This window comes from Doryrhamphus excisus, linkage group LG9 (assembly GCF_037039965.1).
Source record: "Doryrhamphus excisus strain RoL-2023G ecotype Guam linkage group LG9, RoL_Dexc_Guam_v1.1, whole genome shotgun sequence".
Classification (NCBI taxonomy): Eukaryota; Metazoa; Chordata; class Actinopteri; order Syngnathiformes; family Syngnathidae; genus Doryrhamphus; species Doryrhamphus excisus.
In genome coordinates this window covers 11,894,327-11,909,649 of record NC_136365.1, presented here as the reverse complement: position 1 = coordinate 11,909,649, position 15,323 = coordinate 11,894,327, and the positions used below count along the sequence as shown (strand labels likewise).

The 15,323-nt window shown below is 44.3% G+C and overlaps 1 protein-coding gene across 2 annotated transcripts; it reads right to left on the bottom strand.

Moving 5' to 3' along the window:
* Positions 1–2,451: 2,451 nt before the first annotated feature.
* On the bottom strand, positions 2,452–12,286 carry pcdh18a (protocadherin 18a). Of its 2 annotated transcripts, none has more exons than XM_058089984.2 (4): positions 9,533–12,286; positions 7,597–7,685; positions 6,922–7,094; positions 2,452–3,862 (listed from the first exon to the last, which is right to left on the bottom strand). In XM_058089984.2, exons 1-4 carry the CDS (start codon positions 11,990–11,992, stop codon positions 3,081–3,083), a joined length of 3,504 nt encoding a protein of 1,167 aa, XP_057945967.2. In that variant the 5' UTR covers positions 11,993–12,286; the 3' UTR covers positions 2,452–3,080. The 2 variants fall into 2 exon arrangements, with proteins under 2 accessions (XP_057945967.2, XP_057945976.2); XM_058089993.2 differs by having other exon boundaries at positions 7,597–7,652.
* Positions 12,287–15,323: the final 3,037 nt, after the last annotated feature.

Sequence of the window (15,323 nt, the reverse complement as noted above, 5' to 3'; positions counted from 1 at the left end):
TGCCGGTGTCAGGACTGGTCAGGGAGTTGACTAGTTAGCCATAAATTATGTGTCAATGTTGTGTGATATGTGATTCCAATCACATATCTGCAAACAGCTGCGGTTAACATCAGGCTACGATGAAGCCCCTTGGTTAACATCAGGCTACGATGAAGCCCCTTGGTTAACATCAGGCTACGATTAAGCCCCTTGGTTAACATCAGGCTACGACAAAGCCACCTGGTTAACATCAAGCTACGACGAAGCCCCTTGGTTAACATCAGGCTACGACGAAGCCCCTTGGTTAACATCAGGCTACGACGAAGCCCCTTGGTTAACATCAGGCTACGACAAAGCCCCTTGGTTAACATCAGGCTACATCAAAGCCCCTTGGTTAACATCAGGCTAGGATGAAGGCACTTGGTTAACATCAGGCTAGGATGAAGGCATTTGGTAAACATCAGGCTACGATGAAGGCACTTGGTTAACATCAGGCTACGATGAAGGCACTTGGTTAACATCAGGCTGTGATGAAGCCCCTTGGTTAACATCAGGCTACGATGAAGCCCCTTGGTTAACATCAGGCTACGATGAAGCCCCTTAGTTAACGTCAGGCTACGATGAAGCCCCTTAGTTAACATCAGGCTAGGATGAAGCCCCTTGGTTAACATCTGGCTAGGATGAAGCCCCTTGGTTAACATCATGCTAGGATGAAGCCCCTTGGTTAACATCAGGCTAAGATGAAGGCACTTGGTTAACATCGGGCTAGGATGAAGGCACTTGGTTAACATCAGGCTAGGATGAAGGCACTTGGTTAACATCAGGCTACGATGAAGGCACTTGGTTAACATCAGGCTAGGATGAAGGCACTTGGGACATAAATATAAATATATTATAAATATTGGGAAATATCCTAAGGTCCATATCGCCCAATCCTAATTAATATTTACTATATCAAGACTATATATAACATATTGTTTGTATTTAATTCATATATGTTTACATATGTGTTCCATTGTTTTAAATATGTATTCATCTTTTGTTGCATGCATTGGCAACACAATATGATCTCAATGTGGGACACACGTTTTCCAATAAAATAGAGGTGGGCTTTTGTAAATCTTTTTGCAGCCAGAAAGGTTATTCATTTCACTTGAACATCATTACATAAGCTATTCATTCGTTTATTTTCCTTTCTATTATCATGTTCAGCTGGAACCTATCCCACCAGGCATGTCAATCACTGTACAATTGTTCATATCAGTGCCACTACCTCATTGTATAGCTGAGCTACTTATTGCCTTTTAGCTTCTACTATCTGGCCTCTCCAGGCCTTCAAAGGCAGGCTGATGTTCATTTTACCTACCAGGAGCTATTTCTAAACTTGATTGTGACGCGAATACATGAGTCCAACTCCAACACCTTGGCTGTATCCCCAACACCATTCCTCGTGGGAACACTTCCTCATTCTTCGGGTGCATTCAGCGACACTCCGAATCCCCACAATCACAATCACATATTCACGTTGCATGCATTTGTGGTTTAAATAAATACAAACACAAAAAAGAATTAGAAGTGGATATTCTTATCAGTGTGCTCAGAAATCCCCGAACATGTGAACTGCTAAAATCACGTGGTGTCATTGAACGCAACCACTCATTGCTCATCATAACGCTTGAATTGCGATTTATAGTACCGGAAGTAGATGTACAATATACAAATAGTAAAATACAGGAACAGGCTCATTTTAACTACTATATTGCAAATTGTTAATGATAATTATTCATGTAAAAATCGGTGTTCATTTGATTTCAATAAATTGACAGTCTCATGTTTAAGCTTTATTGTCTAATAATTAAACTGCACTGGTATACAGACTATATGTTGTTATTGGAGGCGTATTTACGTTACAGCAGTCGGTAGACAATACATAAGTGTTGTTGTAGATACGTGAAAGACTAACTAAAATATAACTGCATTGTAGTTTATTACTCGACAATGCAATTTAAAATTGTGTGTGTTTTTCTTGTATCTTTTACTCCCCTGTGTCTGTTGGTATTTAAATATGCACTCCATTAAATCACATTTAAATGCAAACCTTCAGTCCAAATTCAATTATTAACATGTTTCTGACAACTAGTGGCAATTTTATTTTGAGCCACTGTTATTTGTTGATTTATTTGTTTGTTTTAAGGAAACAAATAAACTCTTAAAACAGATCAGAAAATGTAGAAATAATGTAATATTCAAATGTATGATTCATGAATGGTAGTCGAGCATGTGTTTAAAGTGACTGTGGTGCAGTTCCGATGCTTGACGGTAGGGGGTGCTAAGAGACAAAGCGGCTAAATGAAGTCATGTGAGAGAAACATTATTCAGTGTATTCAAGTTAGTGGTTTCCGCAAAACCGTAATTATTTTTAAAAAAATCTATAATTTGTAACAGTTCAGGAAAAAAAACACATTCATACATATTCATCTTTATTTGTCTCGGTCATGAGGACACCATACAAAACCATCCTCCACATAGAAGTGTACTGGAATGTGATTATTTAAAATGATTCTCACAAATATTCAATACAAAAAAAAATAAATACAAAGGAGAACAAAGAGACACACACTGAACATTAAGACCATGCAGTGACGGCATACAAAAATAGACAATTCTTTTCTTTTCCTGTACACACATACATGGACACATATAAATATACAAAAGTGTGTATTTTTAAAATACAAAAAAGTACATTTGTACAGTTACATTCCATGAAAACGGAACAGGGGACATGGCACAATATTCAAGTGAAGGCGTCTTTTCTTACAGACACTGTACATTTACTGTTTCACCGTCAAATTAAACATCACATCACCAAAACGTTGACGCCTCCCGCCGGATTCTGTAAACATTACAAAGAAAAAGTTTGAGGGTGAATTTTCCTTCCAAAATTCGACCCCAGCTGTCTTTCTCTAGAGTTTCTGTTACAAGGTCAAAAAGACACCTCAGCGACAGTGCAGTGTGTTACTTTTCAAGTCTCTCAGATTAGCAAGAGGATATTTGGTGAAACAAGCGTTACACGAAGCGATCATGATCAAGTTTCGCACTTGCTAGTTCTGCCTAACGTCCTGCAGCAGTTTGTTTATCTCATGCACAAGCTCGCTCGCGTCCACGCCGGCCTCTTGGCGGCTCTCACTGCGTTTGCCACCCTGGTGGCCCTGATAGAAGACACCGTCAAACTCATCTTCCTCAAAGTTCTCTGGAATCTCCTCCATAGCAGGGAGCCATTTCAGGTGTGGCGGCTGTCCATTCGTGGAAGTGGCGGATGAGGCGGGGGCGGGGGAAACGTGGTTGTTCCCAACAGATCCGCTACCTGGATTGAGATAATGGGTATTGGCAGCCCATGCGGCCACCCCTGGGGGGTAAGCAGGACCCTTTCCACCTGGCAACAAACCTCGACGGCTATCCTGAGGAACGGCACTGTTGCCGCTGCGTCCGCTTCCTCTCTCGGCGGTCGAAGAGGATGTGGGTGGGCTTGTTTCAGTGCATTCGCTATAAGAGTCCATATTAGGGGGGAGGAGCCGCTGGAACACACTGTTCATCTCTGTGAGAAGGGAGCCAGACCCTCCTGCAGGCGTACATGCTTCACTTCCTCCCATTGGTCCCGCCTCTTCACTCCCAGGCTCCTTGCCAAAGGTGGAGAAACACTTTTGGCGTTCCGACTCCTCCGAGGACTGGTCATCATCGATTTGGGGCTGCTGGGAAGACTCTTCCCCAGGGATGTACATGTTGTTGCGGTAGTCTGAAGACGATGTGGGCGAGGACAGGGGGGGCATCCAACACTGGTCAGAGTGTCCCAGAACCCGACATTCATCTGTGCACAGTCTCATTGCTGGAGGAACGAAAAGAACAAACATTAGGAGCAAATCCAACAATAAACACTTATTACGCTCGGAAACACGGAATAGCAAATAAACAAGGACTGACTGCAGAACCAAAGCAAACATTCGAAGCTTCACAGTGAGAGTCAGCTGCTTGCTGTCATCTTTAATAACCGTCATCAATCTGAGATGGTAGTCGACTGGGATGGGGAGAAACGGCAACAATTGCACAGGAAGTCATAATTCCTTGCATGAAAGGAGGAAAGAGGGCACTGCTGCTTTAGTCATGAACAATTCCTCTTCAATTAAAACAAATAATTAGGTGGGAAATGTTGCTAACGGCTAATGGCACTTCATACTTACGAGTAGGGCTGCAACTATCGATTCTTTTTATAGTTGATTAATCTGAAGCTTGTTCTTTTGATTAATCGTCTAATCGGTTAGGCCTTACACAGACCAAATCAATATGACCCAAACGCAAGCAGTTATGTTTGGTTTGGTCTGCAACGTATCAGCAAAGAGATAAACAATATCTTGTTTTGTCTAAAACACAAAGACAGTACGTCTGCTCTCATTGACGACAGAGGAAAGTGCACTATACAGTATACATTATATGTACACATTATATGTACACGCATCTGCAGGCTACAATGTGAATATCGGCATTAGGGCAGATGATGGAACAATCCTGTTTTATTGTAACGCTTCGGTGTCTACTTCCATTTCAAGGTCATGGCTGGGAGAATTTTTTGTTCGGGAAGCAAAGAAAATACACAATATAAAACTGTTTTCGTCTTACTTTTAGGATGGAAGAGAGTCTCCAGGTTTTGGATTCTCCATAGCACTATCGCTAGCAAAAGACTTGTTTCCTCTTCTGTGCCTCGCATTTTCCTACGCATCTAGGGTGACTACTTGGCTTGTGGAGGTGCACTGCAACCCTGCATGTACATTTCCCAAAAGCTGCAGAGCAAATAACCGGAATCCGAACACATGTCCGGCGAGATTTCAAAGACTGTTACTGTTCTTCTTTTCATCTCACACACGTCTCAGCCATACTCAAGGACCGTCAGGTTTTATCATATCTATCATGAACGGGCCATCTAAATAGAAAATCGAAACAAATTAAATCCAACAAAGACAAACCAAGATAATCCTAACCCTCAGCGTTTCTGTTTTGACTTATTAGCATAAAAGATAGACAGGAGGGGAAGCAAGTTCAGCCCCTTAAAGAACAGATTGTGAAAGACTTATCCAAAACCCCTCCCTTTATCCATCACAATTAATAAGGAGAATACATTACATGGAAAGAAAAAAAAGACATGTGTCGGAGCTCTCTGGGTTGCAGAGGTTGAGAGCGGGACACAGTGAGAGTGTGTATGTGAGCAAGGGAGAGAGAATAACATAATTCTAAAAGCAATTACTGTGAATTCTCCTCAGTTCAGACATGAAAGTGCAACACTGTCACTCAACGGAAGGGAAAAAAAGAGAAAGGAACGAAAATGTTGGGAAAAAAACAGCACCCTGAGACGCATACCGATGAGTGACAGGCGACTCATCTCCACTCCGGGGAGGATTTTACAGACACGACTCATAGGGGGCAGATAACACACACACACACACACACACTGTAACCCTCAGTGTGATAACAAGCGTGGAAATAGAGGCCGTGTGGAAGAATGGGCGGAGGACAATGGGATTGTGTTTGCAGCATGCTGAATGGCTGTGTCGGCAGGTGTGTAGACTATTAGCTGGCTCAGGCCTGACCTGTCCATAGCACTGAAATTTGTCAGACAGGATGTGCCCACCATGGCTGAGAGGAAGACAGCTCATTCACTTGCTGTTATTATTGCCTCTGCCAAGGAAGATACACTGTATGTTCTTATTATGTAGCATTATATATGAACCCTGATATGACTATTAGTGATATGATTGTATGGTTTTATTGATTTCAAATGGGTATCATGGGTATCGTTCTAATATTCCAGTAATACAGTGGAAAATTATTACCCTCTTATAAAATCAGGACGTTTTTTTTTTATGGAAGAGTCATAAAAAAATCCACAACAAATATTAAATAAAGGTTATAAATTAATTTCTATTGATTCCCTACCATGAGAAATATGAGATCTTGCCCCAAGTGGGGGGTTGAAGTACCTTGGGAAGGATGGAACTGATTGACATGTGAATAGGTACTGCGTCTGCATCGCCGAAAGACGAAGCTCTCCATTTACCTCTCAACCTATGTTCCTCCACTCACATATGGTCATGAGTTTGAGTAATAACCAAAAGGACAAGATCGTACAAACTAAAGATAAGGTGAGAAGCGTTGTCATCCGTGACAAACTCTAAAACCCCTGCTGCTCTGCATTGACGGCCAGATGCGGTGGCTTGGTCATCTAGTCAGGATGCCTCCCAGACGACTTCCTGGGGAGGTGTTCAGGGCAAGTCGGACCAGTAGGAGACCTCAGGGAAGACCCGGGACAGGTTCGAGAAACTACGTTTTTCAACCGACATGGGAACACCTCGGGATCCACAAGGAGGAGCTGAATGAAGTTTCCTGAAGAGAGACAAGTCAGGCTTCCCTGCTTGGGTTGCCGACCCTTTGACACAACCTCAGATAAGCTGAAGAAGATGGATAGAGTCCCTTACAACCAGCGCACGAGGCACAGAATTAACAACAATACTGGCCGTGTTGACAGGTACAGTAAGTAAAGGCAACGACACCACGTTGCTGTGTCAACCAAACTCTATGTCATCTTTTTGAACACTTTTGAACACTCAGTAAACATACAAAATGAGTGCATAAAATGAAAGCAGCATGCTATCATTGTTGAGTAGAGATGGGACTCGCAACAATTAATGCTGCTCTTCAGGTAAGGAACTTTTAATTCAAGTCATCATCACCCTTGCAACATTTTCCACTGGAAAAAATGTGGTAAATTCAGGCATGTGTTCTGAGGTGTGAGTTGAGTGTGAGGCTGTTAGGGGTGTGCGATTCAGCGGAATCAATTTGGCAAATTAAAACTAAAAACAAGATGGAGGCTGTGGGGAACATAATAAGTCAACATACCTGGATGGAGGCGGTGGTGCATTTCGAGATGTATCAGGTCAGAAAAGCCCTCCCCCAGCAGCAGCCTGTCCACGGGGGATTCTCTGCCCATTTCACAATCACTGTCCCCCGCCTCGCTGTCCCCACGCCCACTGTCCTTTAGGCTGAACTTGTCCATGTCTTGTAATGCATACCTACACAAAGCCATGACAAGAGCAGCCAGTTAAAAGCATGGCACAAAATAGCGTATATCTATAGTCAAGGGAGAATAAATACATTATTCCAATGTATTTGAACAACGGCTGGATTCTGGAGTTTGTCTCCAGACAAACGTGTCCCATTTTAACTCCATGCAAGTAGGTCTTATGAATAGATCTATGACAACAGCCACCGGGCATCAATAAATTGATTTTTGTGATAAGTAGGGCAAAGAAGTGATGAATTCATACTCAAAATGTAATCTCAGGCGAGGCTCAGGAAATTGTCAGGACATTTGGACAAATGAAAATTGACCATGAATGGGATCGGTGTGTATTATGATTGAAATATGAAGACAACAAAACCAACTGACCAACTTTACAACAACTCCAACATTCCACACATACAGCATGTAATTCAGTGACAACAAAGTGGTTTAATTTTTTTTTTTTTTTTTTGGGGGGGGGTGTCGGGGCTGAGGGATAGGGGGTAAATTACCTGTAGCTGCGAGAGTATTTGTTGCCACGGAAACTGGGTCTGGGTTGGTACTGGCCCTGATGGAGCATGGACAGAAGCTGTGAGACTTGCTGTATCCAAAAATAACAAAACAAACAAAATAAAGCAAATAAACAAAAAATAAAAGGAAAAAAAAGAAGAGGGTGGTGGTGGAAAAGGGGAATAACAGATGGGAAAAGAGAGAAAGAGAGAGAGAAGACAGAAGACAAAATAATGGATGAATAAACACAAAATGGATGATGGAGAGGCTGCTTAATATGGATGAGACAAAATGGATGTTGTTAAAAACAAAAACGAGAAGCTGATGTGGGACAGCAAGTATGTCGACATACTGGATGACTGGGAGGGAACCATGGTTATCACACATCAGGGGTGTCCAAACCTTTCCCAATGAGGGCCCCATGCTGACAAATTGAAGGAAGCGGTGGCTGCTTTGATACATTTCATCCATTAAAGATACTAAGAACAATCAATTGGAAGTTAATATATTGCAACTGCAAAAATAATTTATGATTCAATGATGAATCCACCCATCCATTCATTGTCTAAGCCGCGGGCGCGTATGCTGGAGCCTATCCCAGTTGACTGTGGGTTCGAGGCAGTGTACACCCTGGACTGGTTGGCAATGATGAATCCAGTGATCGACAGTTTTGCCTCTACTTTATCCTTAACTTTTTGTGCTTGGTTCCGATGGATTTGGTCTGTCTAGGGCCGAACAAATGACTCCATTAATCAAAAAAACTAGCTTTTGATTAATCGACGAGGAAAACTGTTGGTCCAGGCCTACAATGTATACTCAACACAACATCGACATCTTTGCTTTGGGTTATAGCCAACAAAGAACGTTATGTAATCTACAGTCATATACAGTATCTAATAATAAACAGAGTTGGTGATGGTGGTAATGGTGTTAAAAAGAACGGCGGAGTCGAGTCTTTTGAACAGCTCTTTTAAGCCAACAATGAGAACTGATTCGCAGATGTAAAGAAAAGGTGGTCTGATGAGTCGACTCGTTTACGAGCGTCACAAGCCACACGAGAGAAGTCGATGCAACAACGGTTTGTGGACGTTACAGTGTGGCTTTCAGGGTTTGGTTTTTGTCACTGATGAAAAGGACAAGAACATACATGTGAAGTGTACATTTTACACCACAGCAGAGTGTCACCACATTGAGTATTCTCATCAAACATCTCTCAACACCTCTACAAAACCGAATCCCAATTTTTAACATTTTTCAAAAATATAACACCATTATTACTTTCCATGCTAACTAATTACATTTAGGTAGTATATTACATTGACTAATTAACTAACAACTAATTACGTTTAGTTACTAATTCATTCATTTTCTACCGCTTATACTCACGAGGGTCGCAGGGGGTGCTGGAGCCTATCCCAGCTATCTTCGGGCGAGAGGCGGGGTACACCCTGGACTGGTGGCCAGCCAATCACAGGGCACATATAGACAAACAACCATTCCCACCCACATTCATACCTATGGACAATTTGGAGTCGCTAATTAACCTAGCATGTTTTTGGAATGTGGGAGGAAACCGGAGTACCTGGAGAAAACCCACGCATGCACGGGCAGAACTTTCAAACTCCACCCAGAGATGGCCGAGGGTGGGATTGAACTCAAGTCTTCAAGCTGTGAGGTCTGTGCGCTAACCACTCGACCGCCGTGCAGCCTAGTTACTAATTACATACTTCAATTATTTTTCATGACTAGTATTGGGAAAAAGCCGTGGTCCCCGGGCCGCACTTTGGACACCCCCATCATACACGGTTGAAAAAGTACACACATAGTAAAGACAGATCTCTAATTCTCAACTTGGTGATAGTTAACAACTACAAGGACATGAGATACACTGACAGTAGTTGTGTGTGAGTGTGTGTGTGTGTGTGTGTGTGTGCTCACCTCCACCTGTGGAGTTGTGTGTGCCAGCTCCAGGGCAAAACTCTCTGGGATGTGATTGGATGAGATGGTCACCAGGCTGTTGAGGGATTGGCGACTGTGGTGATTCTGCCTGCTCCCCATCTGGGCTCGCTCCATGGGGGGTGAAGCTGAAGGCGAGCGGTGATGGGCTCTGATGGGCAGAGTACCGTTGACGGTCGGAACCAGGGTGATGTCTCCTTTGTGAATCTGCCGTGAGGGCTTCCTGGGGTGGTGTTGGTGGGTGGACTCAGCCACTCGGCAGTTGTAGGACTGCCTTGTCTCCTTCTTCTCTCTGTTGCAGCGAGCAGCAAACATCACCATGATGACCAGCAGCACGGCACAGATGGCCCCCAGAGAGATGATGATGATCAGCGATGCATCAATGGGAGACTCCCCCTGATCCATCACCTGGACGTGGTTCTCCATGTTCTCATAGAGGTTGACTCTCAGAACTGCTTTGGCACTGAGGCTCTCACTTCCCTGATCTCTGATCACAACCAGAAGCTCAGCGTGCTCTCGGGGGAAGTTCTCCAGACTGCCGTTGGCACGGATTTCACAGGTTCTTGGATCAATCATGAAGAAGCCCTCTTCATTACCACCGGCGATGGAGCAAATCAGCTCTGAATTGACTCCTGTGTCGCGGTCAGTTGCCCTGACTGTCGTCACCAAATGCCCAGATTCGGTGAACTTTGACGCAGGTACATCAGCACTGAAGTTCCACAGCTGGGGGACCACAATGACCGGAGGGTTGTCGTTCTCATCCAGGATGTTCAGAACAATAGTGGCGTTACTGACCAGTGGTGGCTTTCCAGCATCTTTGGCTTGCACAACAAAGGAAATGCGGCTGACATCTTCTCTGTCAAATGTACGCAGGGCATAAATGGCGCCATTGGAGGGATCGATAGTGACGTAGGTGGAGATGGAGCTCCCGTGAATGGAATTCTCCAGGATGGAGTAGATCACCTGTCCATTAACATCGAGGTCAGGGTCTGTGGCCATGATGGAGGTTAGATATGCTCCCGGTGCATTGTTTTCTGATTTAAAGATTTCATATTGGCCCTTCTCAAAGCGTGGTGGGTTGTCGTTTTCATCTGTGACATGCACGGTGAAGTGCTTGACCGTGGAGAGGCTGGGAGTTCCTCGGTCCTCTGCCACCACCGTCAGGCTGAACTCAGACCTCTTCTCCCGGTCCAGAGACACATTAGTCAGAATCATGTAGTTGTTTTCATATGTCTTCTGCAGCTTAAAATAACCCTGGCCGTGAAGCTTGCAATCCACGTCTCCGTTCAAACCCGAGTCCAAGTCCTCCACCCTCACCAAAGCTACAAAAGTGTCCAGGGGGGCCGCCTCTGATATGTAAGCTGCGTCCCCGTTGCCCTGCGAGGACATGATGTTGATGCTGATGTCCGGTTTGTTGTCGTTCACATCCATCACCTTGACCAAGATCTTGCAGTGAGTCGGCATGGAGTTTGGACCCATGTCCTGTGCCTGCACATCAATGTCATAGGAGTTGGTGGTCTCATAGTCCACTCGAGAAATGAGAGTCAGGTGACCGCTGTCAGGGTTAATTTTGAATGTCTCCATGATTTTGGGGGACACGTGACTGCTGAATGAGTAGACTATTTTAGCATTGGTGCCGTCATCCGCATCAGTGGCGTTTAAGTCGATGAGCAGCGTTCCAACAGGTGTATTTTCCGGAAGATTGATAACATATGAGGACTTGTCAAAAACCGGGCTGTTGTCGTTTGAGTCTGCGACGTGGATTTTTAGCAGGGTTGTTCCGGTACGGGATGGCACGCCCCTGTCAAAGGCTGTGTATTGAAGTTCATAAGTGGAGCGCACCTCCCGGTCCAGCTCTCTTAAAACCACCAACTCGGCATATTTTGCCCCGTCACTTCTGGACTGGATGTCAATCTTAAAGAATGAGTTGGGCTCCGATGCGTAGCTGTAGAGGGAGTTCTCGCCCACGTCCGGGTCCGTGGCGCTGTCTAAGGGAATTCGCGCACCCACGGACGCGCTCTCGGAGATCTCAATAGGGATGACCGCGCGAGCGAACTGCGGCGCGTTGTCGTTGATGTCCAACACTTCCACCTCAACGTGGAACAGCTGGAGGTGCTCGGTGGGCAGCGTCAGCACGTCGAATTGGATTGAACAGTTGAGATTCTTTTCGCAAAGTTTCTCCCTGTCAATTCTGGACCGGATGCTGATTTCTCCGTCTTGTTCGCGCACGGAGAGGAAGGATGAACTCGCTCGTTGCATGGCGCGGAAGCGCAGCGACACGGAGCTTGGAAGTTTAGCCAGGACATCCGCGACATCATCTTTTAAACGTGCTATTACCGTGCCAACCTTCTGCTCCTCGTACACCTGATATTTCAGCGTCTTACCGGATACGTGGAGTGTGGGCAGAAGCAGAAGGGTGAAAATCTGAGAGAGCATCTTCATTTTAGTCCGTTTGGTGGCGCAAAAATAATTAGAAAGTAGATATCAATCCCAGTTTGATTTAGGCTCCTCGTTGCATTGTTCCTCTTGAGACACGCACACAAAACATTCAGGGGTTGCAGTCTTGGCTGAGATGCACCGAATTCAAAAATAAGACTACCAATTGTCCGATCTGTTGCGCACATCCAGTGTGCGTAAAAGCAGTGTAGTGCTGGAGTGTGTTGCACTTCTCTCTCTCTCTCTCTCTCTCTCCCTCTGTCCTCCTTGCGACGGCTCTCTTTCACCCTCTCTCTCTCTCTCTCTCTCTCAGTCTGAGACTCTTCTGCATTCAACGTAACCCTTCAACTGCTTCTACATCAGCCCAGCCCCGTTTTTCCACGTCCATTCGTCAATCAAATGCGGGCTGAACAACACAATCCGCCGAAGGAGGCGCAAGGGGGGAAAAGGGGGGAGGGGGGACCCCGCCCCACGGGGGTACACTTTCCCCACTTTTCATTGGGGGTGGGTTGTACTCAAATTTTGCTATGATCCAGTAAATACAGGCTCAGTGTTCTCTCTGTGTGTGTGTGTGTGTGTGCCTGTCAACAGGAGAAAGATTTCAGACACAAAAAAATAATATAATATCAGTCCAGATGCTCGATATTTGGATTTATTGCCAAGGATGTGCTATCATCCAGCATGTCATTACCAAATTAGACTTGTCAGGTCACATCATGTAATGAATGGACACATTGTGGAGCTTTAAGTTTAACTGCATGCATTTCACTACAACTGATCTAAATTTTAAGACAACTGGACAATTTGCAGTGGCCAATGAAGCTGACATGTTTTTGGAATAGGGGAGGAAAGCAGAGTACCCGAGGAAAACCCGCACACGGGGAGAACATGCAAACTCCACACAGATGTCCGAGTGGGGATTTGAACCCAGGTCTTCCTGCTCTCCCGACAATGACCAACAGTGTGGCCTGAATAAATAATATTTTCAAAAAAGGACTCAGAGATGAGTAGCTGCACCATTCGTGTTCATCTTCTCAAAAATTGGTTTGGGGATGCCAAGAGTTTCCATGAGGCTAGTGGGACTGCTGCTCCAGGTGGTGAAGATGGCTTCACGGAGGGCATCCACTGCCTGGAACTCATGTCCGTTTTTGTAAACATCCCGTGCCAGCCATCCCCAAATGTTATCAGGTTGAGTTAGATCGGGGGAACAAGCTGGATGGTCCAAAAGAGGGAGGTTATTCCTCTGGAAGAAGTCCTTTATCAGGCGGCACTGTGAACTGCAGCATTGTCCTGTTGAAAAAGACCTTCAGTCATGAGGGATGCCCCCCTGCAACATCATCATCGCCCTGCACACCCTGAAGCTCCATGGTTCATTGAAGGATTACCCACGACTGTACCGTGTGGAAAACATCTCAAATGGGATCTCCTTGTCATGCCAGCAGTGGAAGCCATTAGATTGTCAAGGTTAGATTTTTATCCCACCAGAGACTAAACCGTTCTTCAAGCTTTCATTGTTCCTTGTTTGCCAGTCTTTCTTGGCGCCATTCTTGGTAGTCAATTCTGAACAAGAATTTTTGTGGCGTTAAACGATATGAGGCGTTTTAATAGGTTTTTTGTTCTTAAAAGCATTCTTTCACAGATACTGTCTGAGGGTTATTGCACTGCAATCAGCACCAGTGGCAACCTTCATCCGGACCGAGGATAATCCTGTGTCTCGATGGACAACCAACCGGATACAGTGATTTTTTGGGGGTCCACCACTATCTTCTACTGTGATCCGACAATCCCACCACGATCAAAGAGAAAACATTTTTTTTTTTCCTCTCTGATCTTAAACTTTTGATCAGCTGATTTATTTATCTTGTATTAAGTGAAAAAACATTTGTCTTCTTTCCTATTCTTTCCTATTGTCTGCATTTGAAGTTCATGCACCCTATCCTTTCTGATACTTTAAAAGTGATCAAGTCTTGGTGAGTTTGGGCATACAATCCTCCATCTTGTCAGTCAAATTATTTCATTCAGTGAGCAGAGCATAAACATATACATATACATATACATATACATATACATATACATATACATATACATATACATATACATATACATATACATATACATATACATATACATATACATATACATATACATATACATATAAGTAATGTATTTAACTTGCTGCTCTCTAGCTGGTGCTGCTGCTGTCAAAAAATTATGTCTTTCCTCTATGTGGAAGTGGCTGAGTGGTTAGCATGTTAGCTACACAGTCAGTATAACAGGAAGACCTGGACTCGAATCTCTGCTTGAGCATCTCTGTGTGGAGTTAGCATGTTCTCCTTGTGCATGTGTGGGTTTTCTCCGGGTACTCCGGTTTCCTCCCACATTCCAAAAACATGCTAGGTTAATTGGCCACTCCAAATTGTCCATAGGTATGAATGTGGGTGGGAATGGTTGTTTGTCCATATGTGCCCTGTGATTGGCTGGCCACCAGTCCAGGGCGTCATACCCCCATCCTAGTGAGGCTAACCGGCATAGAGAATGGATGGATGTTAGGTTAATTGACAATTCCAAAAGGTATGAATGTGAGCATGAATTATTGTTTGTTTGTTGTGCCCTGCAATTGGTGATTGGGGTGTGACCCGTCTGTCGCCCAAACTTGACCCCTGTGAGGATAAGCAGCATAGAGAATGGATGGATGTATTATTGGGAACATGCTGACAAACAGAAACTGGCAGTTGGCGTGATCCAACTCAGTGTGCACTAACTGACTGCAGTCAGACGATAAGACAACAAGAAAGCTTAGGTTCATCTTAGGTTTCTGCCCTGTATTTGAGCAGGAAATGGAAATTGAGAGATTTTTACTCGGGATAATTTTAAAAACGAGGCAGGGATCCCCCTGCCTCCCCTGACTGTCGGACACCTGTCGGAGTGTGATGGTTGTAGCGTTATTTCTTTCATGACACCGCGAGTCAGACTTTGAACATGGAGTAATGACTACTTGCCATTTCTGACATGATGATAAGCATGTCGTGAGCTCTCTTTTGATTCCTGCTTGCCCAAATAAATAACAACTTCCTTTAAGCTAATTGGAATGTCTCCGTCCATTTCTTGAGCAACTCAGGGGTGCCATACTTTTCTTGTATTTTCTTGCAAAATTATCTGTTTTTTGACAGTTTTGCTGTGTTATTATTTTAATTCAACAATGAACTGGCCTAAATAAATCAAAGAGGAAAATAATTAATTTCCACATCCCCGCCAGAGGACTTTTTCACTACTACAAAACCACTAGAAGGTTTAAAAGTCTCCCTTTGGGTCACCCCTGCACTACCAGACTTCAGTG